Source organism: Mandrillus leucophaeus, unplaced genomic scaffold, assembly GCF_000951045.1.
Source record: "Mandrillus leucophaeus isolate KB7577 unplaced genomic scaffold, Mleu.le_1.0 Scaffold882, whole genome shotgun sequence".
NCBI classification, from domain to species: Eukaryota; Metazoa; Chordata; class Mammalia; order Primates; family Cercopithecidae; genus Mandrillus; species Mandrillus leucophaeus.
In genome coordinates, this window is record NW_012109608.1 from 425,142 (window position 1) to 449,938 (window position 24,797).

A 24,797-nucleotide genomic window follows, 5' to 3' on the forward strand; every position below is an offset into this window, starting at 1 on the left:
CCAAAGAATACATATCAATCTGTATTACCTTGCACATTGAGCATGAGCACCAACATGCTAAAGTAAACAGATGGACTTTGAGGACAATGGGTGCAATTAGCTATGTGGACTGGGCCGGATACCTGTACAGGGATGCTGTAGGATGCCTGAGTCACTTTGTATGAGCTAAATGAGAAGGACAGCACCTCTTAAGGACCACAGGTACAAAGGTAGGCTCAAGCCTCAAACTCAAGGAGGTAGCTTGTCCCCACCCCTAAGAAAGGCAGCAGAGTAGTTACACTGGTGGGAGCAACATAGAACCAAAGTGGAAGGTACTTATTTGAGCAGAGTCTTGCTTGAAGATGCAGTGAGTCACATGCTGCAGATGGCAGGCTGTGATGGTTGAAGCCTCAGCTTTGAAGTGGCTCTACCCAGTCAAGCTTTTTGCCTGCAGAGCCCCATTTTTGCCCTCATTTACAAAATTGCCATTAGCAGCCTCTAAGCCTACTGCCTTCCCCATACACACATGGATGGTCCTTTTCCAATTATTGATGCTAATGGGTGAGAGGGATAGGGAAAAGAATGAATAATTGGCTCTCAACTTCATATTCCTTTACTTAACACTTCCCCGGTCTTCTCCACATCCAAATATCTTATCAAAGTTTCCAGCAAATCTTAACCTTGAGGGATGTACCCAAATGTGCTTCTCTGGGACTCTGAATTCCCAGTGCTTTTTTGTGTGTGTTGATGTGTTTGCTGCAGGAATTGCAAGAACCTAGAAACTCCCAGAACCTCTGCCCTGAGGAGACAGGCAGGGTTCTCGCTGGAGGTCTTTAGAAGCCTGGGTTCATAACTGGGTCTCTCTTAACCAAAGCATCCAGCCTCCCCTGGAAATGTGATAATCTTCAGCTTCTAACAAAAAGGTTTTGCCTTGTGGCATTTAGCTTCTGGTCAGTTAGCTGTTGTTTCTCCCTCCATCCCAGATCAATCTCAGAAAACCAGGTTAGCTCTAAATCTGGCGACTATTAGGAGCATACTGTCGGTGTGAATTTGTGTGTAAATTTAGAAATATTGCCACTTCCCTCCAAAGCTAATTCTCTGTCTTAAATCAAGAGGAAGAAAATGGCTAATTTCTTGGCTGAAATCATTTCTGTCATTTTACTATGTACTTGAGACTATTGCAAACAAATGTAGAGATTTTTATTAAACTGTATTGGTTTTTAGAACTGAAGATTTTAGAAAGCTACTCCAGATCTCAGGCTTCTAAACAAACTGCCAGTGAGATCAAAGCTGCTCTACCTGGCTCACGTATTACAGCCCAGGAACCTGAGTGAGTTTTGAGCAAGAAATAATCTAAAACAAAAGAAAACAAAACAAAAACTGCCTCTAATTCTGCATAGCAGACACTCACCAATTAACTGATTATCAAATGCTTTTTGACAGAGCAATCTTGCCATTGGTATAACTTAAATACACTTGTTTATCAATTGCTCTTTGTTTTTTTAATTTTTCATTAATATATGGGAGGTTGGGTTTCTGGGTGGTCTGTTGATAGCTCAACTTCATTGTGACTTATGCCCCCCAGCCCTCCATTCTTCTCTGTCTTGGAGGAAAACCAGAAACCTCATTACCAGTTCTTTTCCTATATGCCTCCAGGTTACATTTGTCCAGAGAGAGGCACCCCTGTGAAACGTCTGAGGCAGAAAAGGAGAAGCTATTTTTCTATAGTGCCAGCTACAGGCGGTTACTCAGAGCCTCAGCTTCTCAGAGTCCTCCTGAGAAGCACCTGCTATGGGCAACTTGATCACAACAGAAGCCCCAGTTTCTCTTGAGAGCTCTGCACTTCGGTTGCCCTTAAAGCAACCTTCTGATCTTTTCTTACCCAGCCCTTCTAATGGTTGTGCAAGCCTCAATTCCTCTTTCAACTCTCTCCAACTCATCAAAAACCTAGCACCATTTCTGTTTTCTGATTAAATCCTGACTGATACTGGGGTCAGGGATTCATTCTCTTTCATGCCTCTTTTTTCTTATAATACAAAAGCTAGGGGTATTAGTCAGTGAGAAAGTACTTACTGAAAGCACAGGCCAGGTGCAGTGGCTCATGCCTGTAATCCAGGACTTTGTGAGGCTGAGGTGGGTGGATCACCTGATGTCAGGAGTTTGAGAGCAGCCTGGCCAACATGGTGAAGCCCTGTCTCTACTAAAACAAAACAAAACAAAACAAAACAAAAAACAAAAATTAGCCAGGCATGGTGGCAGGTGCCCATAGTCCCAGCTACTTGGGAGGCTGAAGCAGGAGAATCACTTGAACCCAGGAGGTGGAGGTTGCAGTGAGCCGAGATCACACCACTGCACTCCTGCATGGGTCACAGAACGAGACTCCATCTCAAAAAAAAAGGCACATAATTACATAATTTATATTGCAATGTGTTAGGTATGAGGACTCACATCAAGATAAAGTCCCCAAATAAAACAGATAAAATAATGACCATGCATATATAAAATGTATATGTAAACACAATAACTAAAAGTTTGTACCAAGGAAAGATTGGATCAGGGACTCTTCTGGAGGCAAGAAAATCACTAAGATGTTTCCTTTCTTTCTAAAATCTTCTGCTGGGCAAACGTTCAGCAGGCAGCCTTCTTGGACATGGGCTGTCGTCCCTGACTGCATCCATCCTGAGCTCTCTGATATGCCATCCTGCAGGGCAGCACTGTCACTGTATGCCAGGGGCACAGGAAGAGGGAGGCCTGTGAATGAAGAAATGTAGTATTGAATTTTCTGCTGCTTCCTGGACACTCACAGGGTGTAACTGGGAAGAATTTGAGGCTGCGAATAGTTCCATTAAAAGGTACACCTATCATTTAGAAGGAGTTGGGCTTCAAGACCGAAAATGCTGCCTCAACTGGCTTAAACCACATGGAATGGATACAGGAACAATCAGAGGCCCCATGATGCCATCCACTGAGGTTTGTCTCGTCCTCTCCTCTGCTGTCCTCAGCATCAGTTCTATTTTGATGCTGTCCTCCCTGTGAAGGCAAGACAGCGGCCACATTCCTAAGTAACACATCTAGAAACAAAATAACATTGGGTGCCAAAAAGGGAGCATGGTTTCTAGTGTTTGTATTTTCAGAAACAAACAAAACTCTCCCTCTAAACTCCCAGCAATCCACCGCTCTTGCATGTCCCACGGGCTAGAAGTGAGTCACAAGCCCACCCCTAAACCTATTATTGGAAAGATAATGGGGCCATACAAATGGGCTTAGTTCAGCCAGGATTCAGCCCTGGAAGTGGGGTAAGCCCCCTGCTTTGTGCCACATTGGAAAGGGATGAGTGCGTGATCCTGGGGCTTTGACAACAGAAAATCAGGAGGGGATACATATTGGTTTCTCTAGAAATGATCTGATCAAAATAGTAGTTACTGGCTGGGCACAGTGGTTCATGCCTATAATCCCAGCATTTTAGGAGGCCAAGGCAGGAGGATTGTTTGAGCCCAGGAGTTCAAGACCAGCCCAGGCAATATAGTGAGAGACCCAGGCTCTACTCATCAGCCCTCATGAGGAAAAAATTTTCTGGGCATGTGGTATGTGCCTGCAGTCCCAGCTACTTGGGAGGCTGAGGAGAGAGGATCTCTTGAGCCTGGGAGTTCAAAGCTACAGTGAGCTGAGATCGTGACATTGCACTGCAATCTGTCTCCAAAAGAAAAAGAAGAAAAGGTAGTTAATTATTGTAACAGGAAGCAAGGAGGGCCTCAGATTTGTCAGTGTTGTTCATGACAACCACACACTTTCAGAAAGTTTCAGTGGGATTCACACCTTACTTTGCACCACCATACTCCACGGGGCTTGGATGCAATTGTGCTCTATGTAAATGTGTATTGTGTATTCAGCTATTCCTGGAATTCTATTTTCAATCCTGATTTTAATTAGAGGGATACTTCTTTACCACGACAAAGTCATGGTCAGAAGAGAAGCTCAACATTGTACCGAGGTCACAGAAATAGAATTCCATTATTGTGCCTAGAGCAAGCTGAGTCACATGGGTGGAAAATTTTAGATTTCAGTATTGAGGGGCCACCAGAAAATATTCAAAAATATGTAATGAATAGCTTTCCATAGAATAAGACAATGCCATACACGGCCCACCTGGAGATGACTTGATCTGGTGTTTTCTCGATGTTATTAGGGTTTCCTGCAAAAGCAAACAAGCAAAAAACAGTGGTTCCATTGTTAACTATATTAGGGAAATGTTGACCTAAACAGGGTAAAACAGGCATATCTACTTCAGGACCTCTCAGAGTTGTTGATACGGTGCCACAAACTGTGGCTCTCCAAAAGGGGACATTATATTCAGTGTTTCTCAAACATATTTGACCACAGAATACAAAATGGAATACGGTGAGACTGATGTGCAGAATCCACTTTGGGAAAGGCTGCTCAGGCCCTTCATTTTACAGCTAAATAAACTGAGGACCTGTGAAATGAAGGAATGTGTCCAAGCTTGTTCCATTAGCCAGGATTCCTCGGGATACAAATGGAAGTATCAAGAGAGTTTGAAATTTAAAAAAAATGATTAAAGTAGGCAGGATTAGGGAAGCCAACAAGACATAGTGAGACACCCAGGGGATCACAGCAGCTAAAAGCTATTGCCACCCCAACCCTAAAGGGGAAAGAGAAGGAAGCTTGTTACTGGAGCTCAGCTGAGAGCTGAAGAAATGGAAGGGCTGCCTGTCAGAACTGTCATGGGGTAGGGAAGAAGGGGATAGATACGTGACCTCAGCCTGTCTCTCCTCCTGTCCTCCCCTTTCCCACTGGTGCTGCCCATTGGCCAAATCCATGTGGAAGCCAGAGGGCGGAAGCCTGGTGATGTAGTCTGTAGAGGTCAGCCTCCCAGGCACACAGCTGAGCAGAGAAGGGTGAGCACATATCTGTGGGGCAGGTGGGGAATAAACAGCACAATTATATAGCTAGTATTTTGCCTTTTTCATTTTTCTAGAAAAGTTTACCTCGTATATTTCATAAACTTATGTGAGTTGGCATAATACAATTTAATGCAACATAAAGCAAAAAAATACTAAAAACATAAAGTAATGGTTTTCAAGATGTGGTCTCAAAGTGTGATTTCTAGGGGTTTCCAAGACCCTTTCAGATCTGCAAGGTCAATTTGTAATAGTACTGTGATGTTATCTCATGTTTTTCTTTCACTCTTTCACAGGCAACCCGTGGGTTTTCCCATGCTAAGTGATGATGTTATTGACTGCTAACGGAATGTGTGCCTGTGCATTCTCGTGATTTAAAATTGCCCCATTTTAATTTCTAATATAGTAGATGATAAGCATTACTCAAATAAACACAGTTTCTTTGGGTCCTCAATTATTTGTGATGTAAAGAAACCCTGAGACCAAAATGTTAAAGAACCACTGATGTAAATGTAGCAAAACGACAGATGTGTCCAAGTGAGAGGTAAAGCCAGCTGAACTTCCTGGGTCCAGTGGGGACTTGGAGAACTTTTCTGTCTAGCTAGAGGATTGTAAACGCACCAATCCACACTCTGTGTCTAGCTAAAGGATTGTAAATGCACCAATCAGCACTCTGCAAAAACGCATCAATCAGCGCTCTGTGTCTAGCTAAAGGATTGTAAACGCACCAGTCAGCACTCTGTAAAATGGACCAGTCAGCACCCTGAAAAATGCACCAATCAGTGCTCTGTAAAATGGACCAATCAGTAGGATGTGGGTGGGGCCAAATAAGGGAATAAAAGTTGGCCACCTGAGCGAACAGTGGCAACCCACTCCCCTCCCCTTCCACGCTGTGGAGGCTTTGTTCTTTTGCTCTTCCCAATAAATCTTGCTGCTGCTCACTGGGTCTGCACTACCTTTGAGAGCTGTATTTTAACACTCACTGTATTGAAACACTCACTGCAAAGGTCTGCGGCTTCACTCCTGAAGTCAGTGAGGCCAGGAACCCACTGGAAGGAAGAAACTCTGGACACATCTGAACATCTGAAGGAGTAAACTCTGGACACACCATCTTTAAGAACTGTAACACTCACCGCGAGGGTCCACGGCTTCATTCCTGAAGTCAGCAAGACCAAGAACCCACTGGAAGGAATAAATTCCAGACACACAGGTACTTGAAAGGAACTATTCTTCATGCTGGGCACCAAATCTTCTAGGTTATCTAACAGCAAAGTTGATAGGAAACCAAAGGGTTAGATGGTAAGTCATCTCTAGAGCCTGAGATGTGACTTGGGTAAGTTTTCTAACAACAAAGTATAAGAAGCCCTTGTGTGGAGTTCATGGGTAATGATCTACTTATCTAGAAATGACATATGGGATACTGGATAATAAACCAAAGTATCTTTATTGCAAGAGTGGTGCATTAGTTTCCTATTGCTGCATAATAAATGATCACACATTTGATGGCCTAAAAACCATACCCATTTGTTATCTCACCTTTTTTGGGGGTCAGGAATCTGGACATGTCATAACTGGGTTCTCGACTCAGGGTCTCACAAGGCTGAAATCAAGGTGGATTGCATTCTCATCTGGAGGATGCAATGGAAATGCTAGGATCTGCTTCTAAGCTCCTGCAGGTTGTTGGCAGAATTCGTGTCTTTATGACTCTAGAATTAATGGCAGCTTGCTGCTTCAAAGCCAGCAACAGAAATAAGAGTCTCTACTGCTTCAGGTCTCAAACTCCAGGGAAGGCCTGGACCCTCTTTAAAAGGCTCACTGATTTGGCCAGGCCCACTGAGGGTAAATGCTCTTTTGTTTGACTAAAAGTCACTTGATTCGGGATCTTAATTATACCTGAAAAAAGTCCCTCCGACTTTGCCGTAAACATAATTACAGGAGCGGTATTTCCTTACTTTTGTCCTATCTTATGGTTAAAAGCAAATTATGGTTTCCACCCACATTCATGGCAAGGGGATTAAGAGCATGACTCATTAGGGGTCACCCTGTCGTGTATCTGTCAGAGGTGGGGAACAGATTCAACCATAATCAGAAGGGTTTTAATACAAAGGCATTAGCACAAGTACATGACCAAACTCCTGAGTGAAGACCTTAGAAGTAATATTCTTTGGGGCAAGATTCCCCTTGTGTGAACAACATTCCAGACTCTCAATCAAAACACTACAGTCAAAATCAGAATGCAGAAATATGGAAGCATTGCTACCTTGGACAAATAAAGCAACGACAAACATGATGTAAAAGGTGAGTCAGAATCAAAATAAAGTCATACCAGGATCCTACAATTCTGCTACTTATTGGCTTGGTGAATTTGGCACCTATAATCGTCATTGGCAAACACCAATCCTGTTGTAAAAGCTAATTAGGATTAAGGAGCATTATCCTGGAGGCCAAAGGGATGTGTATGAGGTTTTAAAGCCCCTAATAATGTCTTTGAATTTGTTAGACTGATATTTTAGTATTTTCCCAAGCTCTCTTCCTGAAAACTGTTGAAAAAAAAAGCTGATAGGATTTTTAAATGAATATCCTACAGATGAGGGGGTATTGAAGGAAATTTCTAGGAATAAACTAGTCTAACTTGGGGGTGATAATTTCCTTCTGTAAAGATGGAGGAGGCCACTCTCTATGCCCATGATGCAGAAACAATACTTGTAGAATTTATTAGAGGAGCTCACTCATCTAGAAGACAAAAGTTACTATTTTGGGGAGAGGGGAACAACTTCAGTGACTCTTTGTGCTCTGTACACAGTCTGCTCTCAAAAATGTTGACTGAAGATGAGGATGAAGATAGTGAAGATGAGGAAAATGATAATCCTCAGAGAGTTCAAAACACTACCTCTAAATAGCTGTCTTTGCTAATAATGCCTTGTTACTGGCCAGGGCCATGTGATATGAGATACAGGACTAGCGTCCAGCTGAGGAAGGGGAGAGAATAGAGAGGAGAGGGGAGGCTGCCAGGGCAGGGAGCTCTTGGGTGGAAGGCAGAGAGCCTCAGAGACAGATTTCACCTAATGTAAATGTTTCCCAGAATGGTTGCTATTTTTGTTCTAAGTAGTTTGCTTATGCCAAAAGTGCATATTTTCCCAACAATCCTCAGGAAATAAGACACAGAAGTCTGTCTTTAATTTTCATGATATCCTGCAATTTAAATCAGTCTGGATGCATCTGTGTGGTTTTTATTTTTTGGTATTGTTTAGATGTAATTAAGCAAATCAATATACAGGTACTTAACTATATATTAACAGGGCCATTTGCTAACAAACTTAGTTATAGGATGGAATTATACCGTAGTAAAGATTTAAAAACTTGTAATAAATTCAATTATTATCAAGTCATTACTCAGAATCTGAATTTATAAATATATTACCATATCTTGACAGGAATTTATATTGATTGGATATTTTGAATATTAATAAAATATAGAACTTAGTATTAATAAGTGGAACTACGGTACAATTTTAAAAAGGAGAAAAACAAGATTGTGATTTTTCTAGTTTTTTAGAATTGAAGGGGTTAATATGTTTCTCTGAGTCTCACATATTTGTATTTGCCTCTACGCCTATCAAAAATTTATAAAAGCTACTCTAAGATTGGTTATCTTATTTTTTGTTTTTCCTCCATTTATTTGTGTTTATTAAAGAAAACAGTAATGGAGCTAAAGGTAGGTGAGTCGCCTATAATAAGGAAGCTACAGTAATTAAATTATTGTAAGGCCACCCCTCGAGCTGTCATTCGAAAGGATGAAAGCTTAATTTTTCCATCAACAAAGTAAATTTCATCCAAGCTGTTGTTTAGAATGCCACATGCATTTAAAAATTACATGTTTAAACTAATCAGGAGCAAATGGAATTTAAACCCCTCATCAAAATAACATGGATAGATTGTAAATTTATGGAGCATTTTCACTATAGAAAATTAAGTCCATTCAAAACATATCCAGGATTCATCAGGCAAACGGGGCAGTACTGATGTAAACTACCCACTGTGTGAGCTTAAGGCAGAAAGGTCTCTAATAAATTAGAGTAAATAGCAGCTGAACTGGCCTCACCATGGCTTGTCTGTTCAACCTAGCAAGGAAAAAAAGTTAGCATTAATTGGTATGCTCTAGGCTCTCTCAAAGGAGCAGGCACTTAGAGCAATTAAGTCAGATGCAGAAAAACAGCTCTGCATTGAAAAGCTGACAGCAGGACTCCTGCACAATATACGTAATGAGTGGCTGAGGACTTTAATGGATGGAGGCTTGGAGACTAATGGACAATTAATGTAAAACAGATGACTTCCCTTGGAGATGACAGTCTTTTGAAAGGCGCTTCACCTGCTGCTCGAACAAATGCGGCTAAAGCGAAATGAAAACAGGAACGTGGTCTCATTGAACAAGGCTAGAGCTAGTATTTGTGTCCCTGCTTTCTCCTTGAGTATTTTCAAAAACTAGGTCAGGAATTTAACAATTCCCTGCAGCTGGTGGTGCAAGCCCCCTCCTGTGGCCTCCTGCCATCCAGGGTGGCCTGAGATCACTGACTGTGCCTCTTGAGCCTTTTGAGAAGCTGCCCTAGCTCGCCTTGTTTAACAGGCAAAAAGAAGACAGGCCATATTATAGTGTCCCAGACTCACTTTTAAAAGGACAACAAACCACCCAACATAGAAATTGCAGTAAATACATATTGGAACATCTCTTAGAAATTAAACAACATGGTTTCTTCTCAAACTAGGCTATTTTAATTGTGCTTTAATTTTAAGTTAAGATAACCGGAGTCCTTCAAATTTAAGCTTTATAAGCACAGACAGGCTCCCTCCTTATGATAAGTGGTTGTGTACCGAAAGCAAATAATTGTTTGCAAAGAGAAACCCATTTCCTATAGAAACAATGCTGCAATGGCATTTAAGTTTCCACGTGATCTTCCCGAAATCTGTTTAATCCAGATGGAAGCTTAACACAAGTCAGCCTGAGCCCTGGGTCCTGGAACAGGGAGGAGACAGCTGCCCCTGTGGGAGACGGGAAGGAAGAGGGAGAAAAAAGATGTTTCCCTCTCTTTCGTAGTGGGAAATGGGATTGAACTGAGCTATAATTTTGAGTTACAAACTAATCCTTGGCAATTTTCTATCTTCCAACACCTCTTTACTCAACACGCAGGAAATCAGTGCCTTATGTCATTTAAGTCGCTAGGCATTTCACCCCTGCCCCCAAGCCCCCAACTCCTCTCCTCACTACAAATATACATATCTTAGCAATTCCCCACTTGTTCTCCTGTAATTTTTCTTCCATTTTCTCATAACAGTATATCTCATCTAGAAATTGAGGAAAGCATCTTGTATGGGCTAATGAACACATTTGGTTGATGGCCTGAGCAGTCCCAGAAGCCTTTGTATATTAAAGAAAGAATTGCTTCTAAACTCACATGCATGTCCCATTGACAGAATTTCTGTAAGAAAAAAAAAAATCAAGTCAAAATTTCAGGTATCTAATTCAAAAAAATCCAGAAGTGCAGGAGAAATGTATTAGGATATTTGTTATAGCACTGAAAAGTAGAAACCACATAAAAGTCAATGAGAAAATGCCTTAAGTGTAATATATTCATATGGTGTCAGATTATGCAGGAGTTATGTGCGCACATTAGAAAATTAGCGGACGTCACCCTTTTCTCACAGCCTGCTTAGGTTTCAGCCCCCATGTGTCTGCTCAGCAAGACATGGTTGAGCAGGGTGAGATTTGCACAGCTCAGTTTATAAGCTCTGCCCCTCCCTGCAAAGTGAACAGAGTCATGGCAAGGGTAGAACTTGGATTAAGGCAACAAATATTAATATATGTAGTTTGTATGTTTTAATCCAGAAATTCATGTAGCTGGTGTGGCATTTACTAAAAGTTGGGTAAGCAGGAAATATCTATTTTCTTCAAATCAAATTCAATACGACTGCCATCCCCTATGTCACTGAATTGCAAGAAATTCAGTCTTCATTATTTGTTTCCTCTCCTCCTTCCTGGGTTTACATAAAAATTGGAAGGATTATTTGGTGCCCAGAAAATGAGCAAGTCTCTCAGTGGGTCCAGGGTACTATGAATCTTCACCCCCAGGCTCCAACTGAGGCAGTTGGCTCTCCCAGTTATGCACCAAGCTGCTTCCCTTCAAGCCCTCTTCTCACCTGAATACAGCCTGACTGGGGGCAGTGCCAAGAAAGGGGCTTGGGGAATGTCCCTTCCTCGCATTTCAAAAGCTTCCATGTTCCCTGGACAAACTCATTGACCCATTCCCGCTTGTGCCAGCCCTCTCAGTGAGCTCAGGTTTCAGGCAAGGGAGGTAGGTTTCCAGGTGGCCAAGAGGAGCAGTTACCTTAATGCAGTAGTTCTCAGCACGTGGGTTCCGGCCTGCAGCGTTGGTATTAAAAGGATAGTTACAGTTAGAAGGAGAAATACCTAATGTAGATGACGGTTGATGGGTGCACCAAACCACCCATACATGGCATGTGTGTATACCTATGTAACAAACCTGCACGTTCTGCACATGTATCCCAGAACTTAAAGCAAAAAAACAAAAAACAAAACAAAACAAAAAAACAAAAAAAGCCAATTCTTGAACTCCATCCCAGACTTGCTGAATCAGAAACTGGGGGCAGAGCCCAGCATGCTGCATCTTAAGCCTTAAAGGAACCTGGGCTTTTTGCTCTGACCTCATAACAAACCACCCAGAGGGCAAAGGTTCTGGCTACCTCCTTTAAATGAGAAGGGAAAATAGAGAGGTAAAAGCAAAACAATCCTCATTCTTCCAGATACCTCTACAGCAGCAAAAAAATAAAAAATAAAAAAAATCCCACATATATACTTTAATGATCTCTCCCCTCTGATAAGGCACTGTGTAAAGCAAAGTTGAGATTTATAAAGGATGAAGAAAACCTGAACTCATTTGATCTACACCCCATCAACAAATCCTCGCCCCTACCTTCAAGGTTTAAGAATTCAGGAGGCTTTATCCTGAAAAAAGAGCATGCTGAGAAATAAAGGTCAAGTATTTAGACTAGGCTGTTCCACATCTCCATGGAATGAAGAAATGTGTGGATACCCCTGGAATTTCAACTGGTTCTCCTTTTACAAGGATTTTTATACTAATCAAGATGGAACCAGCACATAACTTCCTTATACTAAAGAATTTCATATTAAGAAAATACAATATGCCCCCAATCTATTATATTAGATAAATGCTAATTTTTATCACATCATCTTATTTCAACTTTGTTATAAAGGCTTGATTCATGCAAAAGTGGAGAGTCATCATTTTTGTTCTTAAACCCAATTAAATGTCACTTCCTGATTCATCCTCCTGCTGCTCCAGATACTTCTAACACATTTCAGACCTGAAATTTTTTAAGCTGCTGCTTCTTTTCCAAGTGATTTTAAGAACCTGACATTAAAACATAATTACATGGCGGAAAAATACTTTTGAAGCTGCTCAGTGTGACTTTTTTTAATAGTGAGTTTTCTGACTTGCATGCCTCAGAGGATGATTTTCTGAGCTGTGTATAACTTGACAGCATCTCTGCGGGCCCATTAGTCACCTTACAAAATTGCATGAACTCTTTCTGGATCCCTGGGGTAGCTAAAACTTAGCAATAAATGAATGGATTATGCTTCATACAATCATATTTTTAAACTGTATATATTAACAATCAAGACTGTTGAATAGTTTTTGGCTTTTGAGATTACAGTCACAGTTATTACTCTATGATTCCCTTTTTACAGATTCAAAAGATTTTAAAGACAAATGAAGCCTGAATTGGCCTCCAAGTTTTACTTGAGGAAATCCAGGCTATAGATCAATTCAGACCTTGATCAAGGTCACACAGCGTGGTTTCAGTGCAGCAGGAATTGGACTCTCAGTCCTCCACGCTTTCCTCTCACTGCCAATTGTCAGGTTTCTGCCAATTGTCAGGTTTCAGCCAATTCTTAATTTTTCACTGGCCAGAAAGCAAGGCCATTACCTTCCATCACATGATTGCCACCTAGTGGCAACAATGGTCACTGATGCTTATGCAGTGACTGGACTCAAAGGCCAGGAAAGAAATAGAATAAAAATTAAATCATCTTTAAAATGTATCGAGAGTCTACTATTCTGTTAGGTGCTTTATTTATTTTATTTAATACTCTAAACATTATAAACTAGGAATTTTTATCCAAGAAGAAATGAAGCTGAGAGAGATGAAGAAACTTGCCCAAATTCACACGCCTCTATCAGTGGGGCAGGAACTGGATCTTCTTCTCTGGACGTAAGTCCCTGTCCTGTAACTTTGACCTACATATGGTTGGACTCTCCTAGCTCTTAGCAGTCCTTTCTGATCTGTGATATTTCTCAGGCTGCAGTGACTGGCTCAGAGAAAGCCAGTAAGATCCACTGACACTTTTGCTAATACAGTCGAGGAAGAGGCAGGTACTATTTTCCACTCACACAGATAGTGGTAAAAACAGTGTGAGCCTGGAAGCTGTCTAAGCTCTGCAAACTGGAACTGGGAATCAAGTCACCATGGAGCAAGAAAAGCTGAGATAGAGAAACTGAACCTGGTGACATCCCTTGTGCCCCCAATTCCAGTTGTGTTTGAAGCCAGCTGTGCTGCTGGGTGTTTCAGTTATGAGCAAATAAATGCCTTTATAATAATAAATATTAGTGTGATATGAGGTTTCTGTGTTTTGTACTAAAAAGTCCTGATTAATACCAAGGGTTTGCCCTTCTTTGGTTCCTTCTCTTTTCCTCTTTTCAGCTGTGAACAAATCAACATTTGCATTGTGCCTATGCTTACAAGGCACAGGTCTGTTTTCCAAAACCTGTTGTCCTATTCTTGGAGTTCTAATACTTAAGTGAAAACATTATTTCAAAATATTTAAATATAATTTTAAAATAAGCGTTCTACATAAAAAGACCAAATGCCTTGAAAAATATCTGATTTCTCATCCTAAGTACCATCTCCACTAGAGCAATCAGGAAGTTTACAATCTAAAGCAATTATTGTTTCATTAAGGCAAGAATTGAATAGAGCTTTGGGGCTTGTGAGAGAGTCTAGCCATCTGTCCAGGATTCATGTGTCATTATGGTTGGAGGAGTGTGGTGGGCTTTGTCAAATGAGATATATTCCCTTGAGAATATCATGCATTTATTCAAGGCAAGGTCAAGATGTATGAATATTTTGGGAAAGGTAGCCATACAAATCAATATTTTTAAAGAAAATATTTGTTATGTATTTTTGGATAATGGGAAAAATAATTTCTTAAAATTATTTATTGCTTTCTTAATGTTCAGAATAAGAAATTTCTTACATGCAATTTTCTAAACCAGACAACTTGTTGGAAAGTAAATTGTTTACTATTTCAGTGACCAAATAAATAACTTGATGCCAGAAGACAGTACCACGCTTACAATTTGTTTTCCCAATGTTATTGCCTACCCACTTTTAGAGACTTTTCTAGTTGGCTTGAGGATTTGTTTGCTAGTGGCCTGGCTGATAGCCCTCCGAAGCAACGTTCGAATGCCTATCACAAAACTATCTAACAAAGATGTTTCGGCTCAGCAAAGGAAGTTTTTTTATTTTTTGCTTGTTTCTATTTGAGGCTGCTGTGTCAATGAGAGAAAGGCATTTTGCGAGTAATATATAAAACTGTGAACAGACCCTGGCTACTATTTTTACTAATGTGATGGTTAATACTGTGTCAACTTGATGGGATTGAAGGATACAAAGTATTGATCCTGGGTGTGTCTGTGAGGGTGTTGCCAAAAGAGATTAACATTCCAGTCAGTGGGCTGGGAAAGGCAGATCCACTCTTAATCTGGGTGGGCACCATCGAATCAGCTGCCAGTTCAGCTAGAGTATAAGAAGGCAGAAAAATTTGAAAAGAGAGACTGGCCTAGACTCGCAGCCTACATCTTTCTCCTGTGGTGGATGCTTCCTGCCCTTGTACATCGGACTCCAAGTTCTTCAGTTTTAGAATTCGGACTGGCTATCCTTGCTCCTCAGCCTGCAGACAGCCTGTTGTGGAACCCTGTGATCATGTGAGTTAACACTTAATAAACTCTCCTTTATATATATCTCTATTCCATTAGTTCTGTCCCTCTAGAGAAACCTGACCAATACAACTGATTTATCGCAGTGATATTTTAAAACTATTTTAAAGATTATTGACCAAGGCAGCTCTGTCTTGCTGGCTTCTACCCTCCCTACAGTGCTCCAGATTTTCGAGTTGTTCTCTGAGAAGCCTCAGGAGGAACCAGAAGAAAGTGTCAAGTGAAGTTCTGTCTACCATTACAACAGCTAATCGCTTCTTCCGCTCTTCCCATAAAACTAGAGCGAGCTCTTTTTCTGTGTATTAGACTCCTTAAAAGATTTTCTTTCACTAATTCAACAATTGTCTGCTTAAAAGCGACTACCTTCTCAGACTTATGCTAAGACATTGTGATATTCTACTGAACAAAAAAAAGGCATGCACACTACATTTATGTTGTAGTGGAGGAAATAGTCAATATACAAATAAACAAGAATAAACAAGATCATAATGATGGAAGTGAGTTGATAAAGAGGATAAAGTGATAGTGTGATAAACAGTGCTGAAGGGGGCATGCAACATTAGAAAAGGTGATGAGAAAATGCCTTGCTGAGAAAGCAATGTTTAAATACTTTATTTGATCCATTAGAAGAATTTAACCAAAGCGGAGACCACGGCTTATGCTTATAATTCCAGCAGTTTGGGAGGCCAAGCCAGGAGGTTCGCTTGAGGCCAGGAGTTCAAGGCCAGCCTGGGCAACATAGGGAGACCCTGTCTCTATCAAAAAAAAAAAAAAAAGAAAAAAGAAAAAAAAGGAGTGCATGGTAGCACATCCCTGTGCTCTCAACTATTCAAAAAGCTGAAGTGGAAGGATCCCTTGAGCCCAGGAGTTTAAGGCTGTAGTGAGCTGTAATTGCAGCACTGCACTCCAGCCAGGGTGACAGAGTGAGACACCCATCTCTTTAAAAAAGGGTGAGAGTGAAAAAGGAGTAATATGACCCAAAATTTTAAAAATCATTTTTGTGTACCTGGTAGAAGAAGGCAAAAGGGAGTGAAAGCAGAATAGCCAGTAGGAGGCAATTGAGATCATCCTGGCAAGAAATCATGGTGGTTGGGATTAAGATACTAGCAGTGGGGATAGAGAGAAATGAATACTTCTGGGTGCATTTCAGAGGAAGACAGAACTTACTGAGGATTTGGAAACAACGCATGAAGTAAATAAAGGAAACAAAGATAACTAGTTTTTCTGGTTTTGACCAGTTGGATGATGCCTCTTACTAGGATAAGAAACACATGGGAAAGAAACAAGAGTGAGTGGAGATTGTAGAAATAAAGTTTTATTTGGATAGTTCTGGTTTTAAATACCTTATTTAAGCCAAGATGCACAGTAAGCAGTTTTATATGGAGATGGGAACTCAGAGAAGAGATCAGTCCATTTAGATCTAGTTGAGAGTCCTAGATCCAAATCACTGGAGAGAAAGAGATCATGAAGACGTGGACCCAAGGTTGTGTTCCGGGCATTCAAGCAATTAAAGTTCGAGCAGAGAAAGGGGAAGTAAGGTCACACAAAAATCTGAGAAAATTGATGGGTTCTGCTGAAAACAACTCCCACATCCCAAAACAGAAAAGAAACCTACAACAATTACCATGGATATTACCAGGACTAAGCCTCAGGAGTACTCCAAAAATCTCTGGGCGGAAGCAGGAAATCTTGGCCAATGATTCAAGAAGGATACCAGGAGACTTCAGTGAATTCTGCTGCTTTTAAGTCTTCAAAGATTATAATAGCTAATTTGGGAAGAACAATCCCATCCCTTAAATGCTATACTCCAGAAAAAAATCATGCCATGATCTTGGGTGCCACAGCTATGGCCCATAGCTTGTTTACATTCACATGGTCATCATTCTCAATGGATGCCTCCACACTAGGGTGGCTACATCAGAAAGGCTGTCACCGAGCAATGGCCTCACTGGCCGACACATAGAAGCCAATACTATGGCACTGAATTTTGGGAAAAGAAAAAAAAAAAAGCTTTATTGCAAGTTGACTGGCAAGGAGACAGGAGCCAAAAACTCAAATCTTTCTCCCGCTCTAGAGGTGGGGTAAGCTTTTATGGCATCTCTAACTAGTCCCAGATGATTCCAGTATAGCTAATCTACCGTGCTGGTGGTGTTAACAACTAGAAGGTTAAAGCTGTCTCTTATTCCACATGCTAGGGCTACATGACTTTTAGTCTTGGCTCTGTGCCATCTGTAACAACTTAAGCAATGGTTGATAGGTTTAAACTGGTCCTACAGTTACAAGGCCAGACTCAATTGCTCTATTCAAAATTGACTCTTCTTCCATGTCCAACGAGGAGTTCCCTATTGAGCACAGATTACCAGTTCAGAAAACCCTATGGTGAATTCTTCAGGAGCCCCTCTCAAATTTTCCTCAAGATACGCTCAATTGGAATCATTAGCCATCCATAAGATAAAGTTGAATAATGTTCCACCACAATAAGGAAAGAATAAGGACTTCTCCATCCTTTTATACCCAGAAAATTCTTTGTGCCAAAGAAATTTGCAAATATGCACAAATTTTCTAATTACTAGATCTGCAGCCTAAGAAGTACTAGAAAGGGCAGATTTAAAGGGTAAAACTGCAAAGGAGTTTACCGAACCCTTTCCATATGTCGGTGGGAACCTTCTTTCCTAATACAATCAATCCTCATTGTTCCCAGATTTCAGATTTGTGAATTTTCTACTTGATAACATTTATTTGTAACCCCAAAGTCAGTACTCCTGGAGCTTTCTCAGTCCTTCACGGATATGCCCAGAGCAGCAAACATGTGAGTCACATGTTTCAGCTGAGAACAAACAAGGCAGTACTGTGCCTTCTTGTTTCAGTTCTTATACTGAAAATAAGCGTCCTTTTTGCATTCTATTTAGTGCCACATTTTTTTGTTTTTGTGCCTTTTCTTGATTTTGCTGTTTACAACGCCCCTCAAACACAGTGATGAAGTTCTGTCTAGCATTGCTAAGCACAAGAAGACTATGATGTAGCTTATGGAGAAAAAAATGTTGGAAAAACTTCAGGCATGAGTCATAGTGCTGTTGGCTATGAGTTCAATGTTATTGAATCAATATATATTAAATAAGTTGTCTTTAAACAGAAACACACATAAAAGAACAGTATGTGTTGATCACTTTGCAAAAATGTTTTGACCAGACTCTCAGGGATCTAATCCTGTATTTCTCCTAGAAGCAATGGTTCAGTATTTGGTAATTCAGTGTTTGTGGTGACTTTAGAAAACATACCTACCGGAAATAACAAGAATTAATTGTGTTTATATTATCAAAGGGACACCACTCCATTGAATTTCCCAAAGGAAGATACCTGGATCAAAGTGACAGAGGTCTCCATCCTAAAGAAGGCAGAAGTGTACCTGACAACCTTTAAATGGCAGATTCTCTTCATTATGAAAAGACAAAAACAAAACATCAACAAACAGAAAAATCAGCAAAACAAACATTTAAAGTATTGTTTAACTAGTCTCACGTCTATCCTCCTAAGGAAATATACGTGTGTGTGTGCGCGTGTGTATTGTGTATACATATATATACACACACACAATACATATACATAAGAGAAATATAATCTAATATACTATATATTATACTATGTATAATACATAAAAGAGAAAAAATATATTTTTATAAAAGAAAAAACTAAACACCAGCTCCACAGTAAAATTAATAGTACTTGGAACAAATTCTGGCAAATCATAAAAATATTAGTGTAGTATGCTGAAACAAAGAAATCATACAGATATAGAGATAGTTATTTTGATACTTAATATATTAAGAATTAAAACTAAACATAACCCAAATATTAATATACCACTATACTCCTAACCCACATAATTATGTAAAATGTTTTCTTAGAATGAGGTATAAAAAAGTTCATATTTTTTATTTATTCCTTGGAAGTATTAGTAGGAGATTATTAAATAATGGTACAAACACATGCTCAATTATTATATAACTATTCATAGTCATATTTTAGATGAATATTTAATATGGGAAGATGTTGACTCTAATGAATCTATAAAATCATATGCACAGTATGATCACAATTTTTAAAAAATTATATATTAATGTTGCAAATATAATAAAGCAAGCCTACAATATTTGAAGTTGCAGACCTTGGCTCTGATGTTAAAGGTAATTTTTGCTTTGTACTGTTCTGAATTTTCTATGTTTCTACAACTATTATTACACTATATAATAAAAAGCTATCATTAATTATGATTGCTATAATTTAACAGTTTGGGGGATTTTTGAGAGAGGGTCTTACTCTGCCACCCAGGCTGGAGTGCAGTGGCATGATCATGACTCACTGCAGCCTTGACCTCCCTGGGTTCAGGAGATCTTCCCACTTCACCCTCCTGAGTAACTGGGACTACAGGTGCACACCACCATGCCTGGATAATTTTTGTATTTTTTGCAAATATAGAGTCTCACTATGTTGCCCAGGCTGATCTCAAACTCCTGGGCCCAGTGATCCGCTCAGCATGGCCTCCCAAAGTACTGGGATTATAGGCGTGAGTTCCTGTACCCAACCCATTGAACAGTTTTTATTATTCAAGCCTAGAAAGCATTCACACTTATTTTTATATACAAAGCTACATTTTTATCATTTGGCATCTCAAATAATTGATGTTTCTTTAAGTTTTACAAAATCTGAATGAAATGCAACAAGTCACCATCAATAAATGGCATTTTCTAACAGTTAATGACAACATGAACAACTCTGCAGATAATACAAAAACTCTTCTTGGTTAGAAGCGAGTTGCAATTTTCATGCAGAAAATACATCTTTCCAATGCTGAACATCAAAATAAGCTTGTCTTCCTGGTGTACCTTGCCTCTGGCAGACAGAAGAAGGAGACTACCAGATTGCCAAGTAACAGGGAAATACCGGGAGTAGTTAACCTTCGTAGCATATGTCATGAATCATGATATTAATGGAAAGGAATAAAATAAGAAGAAGATATAGAGAAAATGGTCTAGACTCATATGGCATGAAGATAAATACTTGCACTAAATTATACAATATCTCAGTACCCAGAACATACCCAGTAGCAAATGGTCTTCATCAGTTGTATGAATGATGTCAATAGGCTAAACAATGTTATTTTTAATAAGGAAATGTCACGTATTTTGGTATCTGTTTGAAACCCAGTTGATCCACATGTGGAACATTAAAAAAATCCTAGTTAATACTAAGCCCTCATTTTAACATTAATTATAAATGCATTAATATGTAAACTTTAGTAAGTCCATTAAGCAATAAATTTTAAGATCCTCTGGGTTCATTTCAAGTTTTTAAAAAATAAGCACGGGCTATCTTTCTCTCATTCTTTATTTATAAAAAGATCATCTAAGAGTTGTAAACCAATCAGTGTTTGCCCGTAGGTTTTTATTTCTCTGCTACCATTTGTTCATATATGTGCACTCTGTTTTTGTTTTTCTCTTTAATGGCCTCTGTATGTTCCATTTGTTTTCCCCTTTAGGACTGGTTTTGTCCAATGGATATCTCAGAGACAATTCTGACTCAGCAGGCCTCTGAGTCAGAATTCTGAGGGACTGCAGAAGATAAGAGACTGGCTATTTAGACAGGCTTCAAACACAGATAACGTGCGCAACTTTGAGGATCCACTTGGCACCATGCTGAAGTAAAATCATAAGGCCAGAGAAAGCAAAAGTAATCACACAGCTTCAGGCTGTAGGCCACCAACACTGCCCTTTCTTGCTCCCACCGTCCCAGGCTTTATCTAGGATCCAGGATCAAGGGCAAAAGACTAGGTAACATTGGACTTAATTATATCTTCACACTCATTTTCCAACCCTTTGGGAAAAGGGCTGTAGCCGTAGAAATAAGTCTGTCAATTGGAAATATTTGTGCTGACCCTCCAGGATTTATTAGTTCAGTGATGAACATTAGTAACTGGCATGACTTCTGCGGTGCTGGAGGGAGAAGAGGAGACACATACACTCATTAGGAGCCCCAGTACTCCTTATACCCAGCCTGTGGTTACTAAACTGTCTGAAACTAAGGTAAGTGATTGTCCTGGGGAAACAGTAAGTATCTGTGTCCAACCAAAATCTCAGTCAGACAGAAGACAACTCTTAGGAAGATGGTGTTTGTACTAGTTTTCAGCTTTGTTTGGGAAAATGTTCATAAACTTTTATAAATGTCTGCATTGACCAACGTTTCTTCTAGGCTGAGGCAGAAGAATCACTTGAGCCTGGGAGGCGGAGGTTGCAGTGAGACAAGATTGCACCATTGCGCTCCTGCTCTCCAGCCTGGGCGACAAGACAACTCCTTTTTTGAAACAACTGAGTCTCAAAACAAAAAAAAAAAAAAAAAAAAAAAAAAAAAAAAAAAAAAAAAAAAAAAAAAAAAAAAAGATTGATCTCTAAAATTTTTTTCTTTTAATTTCATTTTAAACTTTCTTGTGTTTTATTTTTAATTTGAAATTTAGAATTACCATGAAGAAAAAATATCTCTGTCCAGACTTCAAATACTAGGACAGTAATGCCACTTACTTCGTTAAGACCAGGATATTTTAACCTCACAGCAAAACCAGCAAAGAACCAACAGATTTGCTATATATGGTCCCTATTGATACGATAAGCAATGCCTTTTTATACTTGAAGAGTCATCAATCATCTTTGGCCTAGAAAAAGTGAAGAAAGGAGAAAAAGGTCCTGAAGAAATGGTTAAAAAGATTGTTCAAGGCAAAATATATATTTAAAAAATACAGGGTTATGGAGAGTTTTACTGAACTCCATAAACTTGGGAACTGGCAAACCATTTTTACTTCTGCATAAGGCACATTCAGGGAACAAATTAGACATTTGTTGAGAAGCTGCAAGACAGGTTAATTAACTTTCTTTTATAGAACAAAAGGCTACCATTTGATGTGAAATCTTCAGGAGGCTATTCTGAACTGAGTGATTCAGGCAGTAATATTTATTCCGTTTGAATTCCATTTGAGTTTATTGATTCCTTCATCTAAGAAATAAACAATCAAGAAAAAACATGAAGCAGCTGTAGAGACAGCAACCAGAGTTTTCCAGGCTTTACTCTAAATCACAAGAAAGGATATGGTCTAAATTGCTTCCATTCATATATGCTTCTAGGCTGTTCCTTATGTGAAAAATTACTTATCTTCCAACTTCTTTCATTAAGCTAAGATGGAAGCCTAGTAGCTAGCAATAAAGAACATTGCACTAAACAATTGGAAAAAGATCTTTCCTAGGAGACTAACTAAATGAAAACATGTTGGATTTTATCATCAGCATGAGTTGAGAATGATGTTCTTTTTATCTATGAGATGGTTTTTGGGGGCTATGCAGACCTGGAGTGCCAGCACTTGCTGGAAATCATAGCTGTAGGGAAGACAGCTATGATTAATGATTCCACAGCGCCCCAGGTATATGGAACATAAAGTTCATTTGCATTTCCGTTTACATAACAAAATATATCTAGTAATAAACAATGCCTTCAACCTTGATCTTTTCCTAAACTAATCCTATTCATTAATCAAACTAAACCATTATTCTAAGCCCCAAAAGCTTAATATACTGCAAAACATTGCCAGATACAGTGAGGAAGAGTTGATTTGTGATTGTGGTGATAAAAAGAAGAATGGGCTTTTGTTTCCTTTATTTTTTCCAAAGCTTGCTATTTAAAACACACCTAAAATTCATAATTTAAAACCTTCAGTTTCTTCAGCGAGTGATATCTGTTTGTCATTCAAATAGCTGCCGCTTGCAAAGGGCCACACATCATAGAAACTGTAGAGCAAAGCCAGTGTTTCCATTTATAAACATGTGAAGACAGATGAGGGGCTAGGAGTCCACCCGGGAATAGAATAACCTAGCATAGAACACGTAAAAAATCTCACTCTGGCTGCAGCCCAAAGGTCTCTGAAATCTTCAATCACATTTTCTTGGCTGACTCATACACTGCAGCATGTTGCCATCATGTTACATATATTTACTCTCTCCTAAATTTTAATTTATCACTTTACCCTAGGAACTGTTCCTTGTGGTATAAAAAATTTACAGTAATCCAATTTTAATTATTCAGCCATTTTAAGATCCATTGACTTTGACAACATGTATAAACAACCCTAAATATTTTTTATCTCTTGGTCTAGTGATTCCACTGTTAGTAATCTCTCCTAAGATAATAACTGAATATAAGGTTAAATAAGTTTGTGTGTGTGTGTGTGTGTGTGTGTGTGTGTCAGGATGTTTATCAAAACATCATATGATAGAAAAAAAACCAAAATACAATAATAGAGAAATTTTTAAATTTTTTCAAATCATTTAAAAAATAAAATTTAAAACAATTACATGATAAGATATTAAATCCTCACTAAAAATAATGTTTTAGAAGCTATTTGGGAAAAGTTTTGTTTTCATTTTAACTATAAAAATTCAGACTAAAACAGAATGTTACAAAATTTACTATACATGAAATTTAATATACTTGTGATAAATTTGCAAGCAGCATGCTTTTTTTTTTTAAATCAAAGGAAATACATCAAAATAGTAAACTTGGTTATTCTTGAGTGGTTAATTCTGAATGATTTAAACAATTTTCTTCTATTCACTACTTTCTAAGTTTTTTTTTCATTTATTAATGATCAGAAAAAAGATATAAAGTCAGTAAGTGTAATTATAGAATGCAAATACTTTTTATGTGATTATCACATGCTTTATGCAGTCTACTATTTACAAGACTATATGAAAGTTTTTTATTCTTTTTATTTTACTAAGAAGAAAACTAAACTCTTTCCAGGCTTTTAATTTCCCTAGTATAGCTTCAAGTTTCTCACCCAGGAGGGAGTTAAAGGTAATATATTGCCATCTAGATTTGAATGGCCATCAAAGAAAAATATAGCTAGAGCTAAATTTAAAAATTAAGACACATTAGAAATGTATTACATCTCAGCAAACTAGGAGTAGAGAGAAACTTTCTCAACTTGATAGGAACATCTACAAACTCTAACATCATATTTAATAGTGTAAAACTAGAAGCTTTAGTGCTAACATCAGAAAGAAGGTAAGCATGTCCCCTCTCGCCATTCTTTTTTAACATCATAATGGATGCACTAGCTAATGCAATAAGACAAGAAAAGGAAATAAAAAGTATACAGACTGGGAGCTGGGCATGGTGGCTCACGCCTGTAATCCCAGCACTTTGTGGGGCCGAGGTGGGCAGATCGTGAGGTCAGGAGATTGAGACCATCCTGGCTAACACAGTAAAACCCCATCTCTACTAAAAATACAAAAAAAAATTAGCCTGGCGCAGTGGCAGGTGCCTGTAGTCCCAGCTACTCGGAAGACTGAGGCAGGAGAACAGCGTAAACCCGGGAGGCAGAGCTTGTAGTGAGCTGAGATCGCACCACTGCACTCCAGCCTCGGTAACAGAGCGAGACTCCATCTCAATAAAAAAATAAAGCAAACAAACAAAAACATAAAACAAAAACAAAAAAACACACAAAAGTATACAGACTGGGAAGGAAGATATAAAGCTGTCTTTATCCACAGATGACATCTTTGTCTATGTAGAAAATCTGAAAGAATCAACAAAAAAACTAATAAGTAAATATAGCAAGTTTTCGGGATATGAGGTTATTATACAAAAGTCAATTGTTGTCCCAACAACAAACAGGTAGAATTTGAAATTAAAAACATACCCCCACTTATATTAACACCCTGGAAAATGAAATACTCAGGTATAAACCTAATAAAAATTCATAAGATTT

The 24,797-nt window shown here is 39.0% G+C and overlaps 1 protein-coding gene across 2 annotated transcripts in view; it reads right to left on the reverse strand.

The window, feature by feature from the left end:
• Positions 1 to 2,391: 2,391 nt before the first annotated feature.
• Positions 2,392 to 24,797, reverse strand: part of LOC105531401 (chromosome unknown open reading frame, human C6orf7) — a 76,927-nt gene continuing 54,521 nt past the window's right edge. Inside the window, exons 1-5 of one of the 2 annotated variants that reach the window (XM_011969326.1) lie at positions 10,939 to 11,065; positions 10,349 to 10,372; positions 6,032 to 6,159; positions 4,755 to 4,907; positions 2,392 to 2,730 (exon numbers count right to left, since the gene is read on the reverse strand). In XM_011969326.1, the coding sequence (XP_011824716.1) occupies positions 2,608 to 2,730; positions 4,755 to 4,907; positions 6,032 to 6,159; positions 10,349 to 10,361 (417 nt within the window). In that variant the 5' untranslated portion in view covers positions 10,362 to 10,372; positions 10,939 to 11,065 and the 3' untranslated portion in view covers positions 2,392 to 2,607. Of the gene's footprint in view, positions 2,731 to 4,754; positions 4,908 to 6,031; positions 6,160 to 10,348; positions 10,373 to 10,938; positions 11,066 to 24,797 lie in introns of those variants that run through there. The other variant, XM_011969325.1, reaches the window with a different exon arrangement.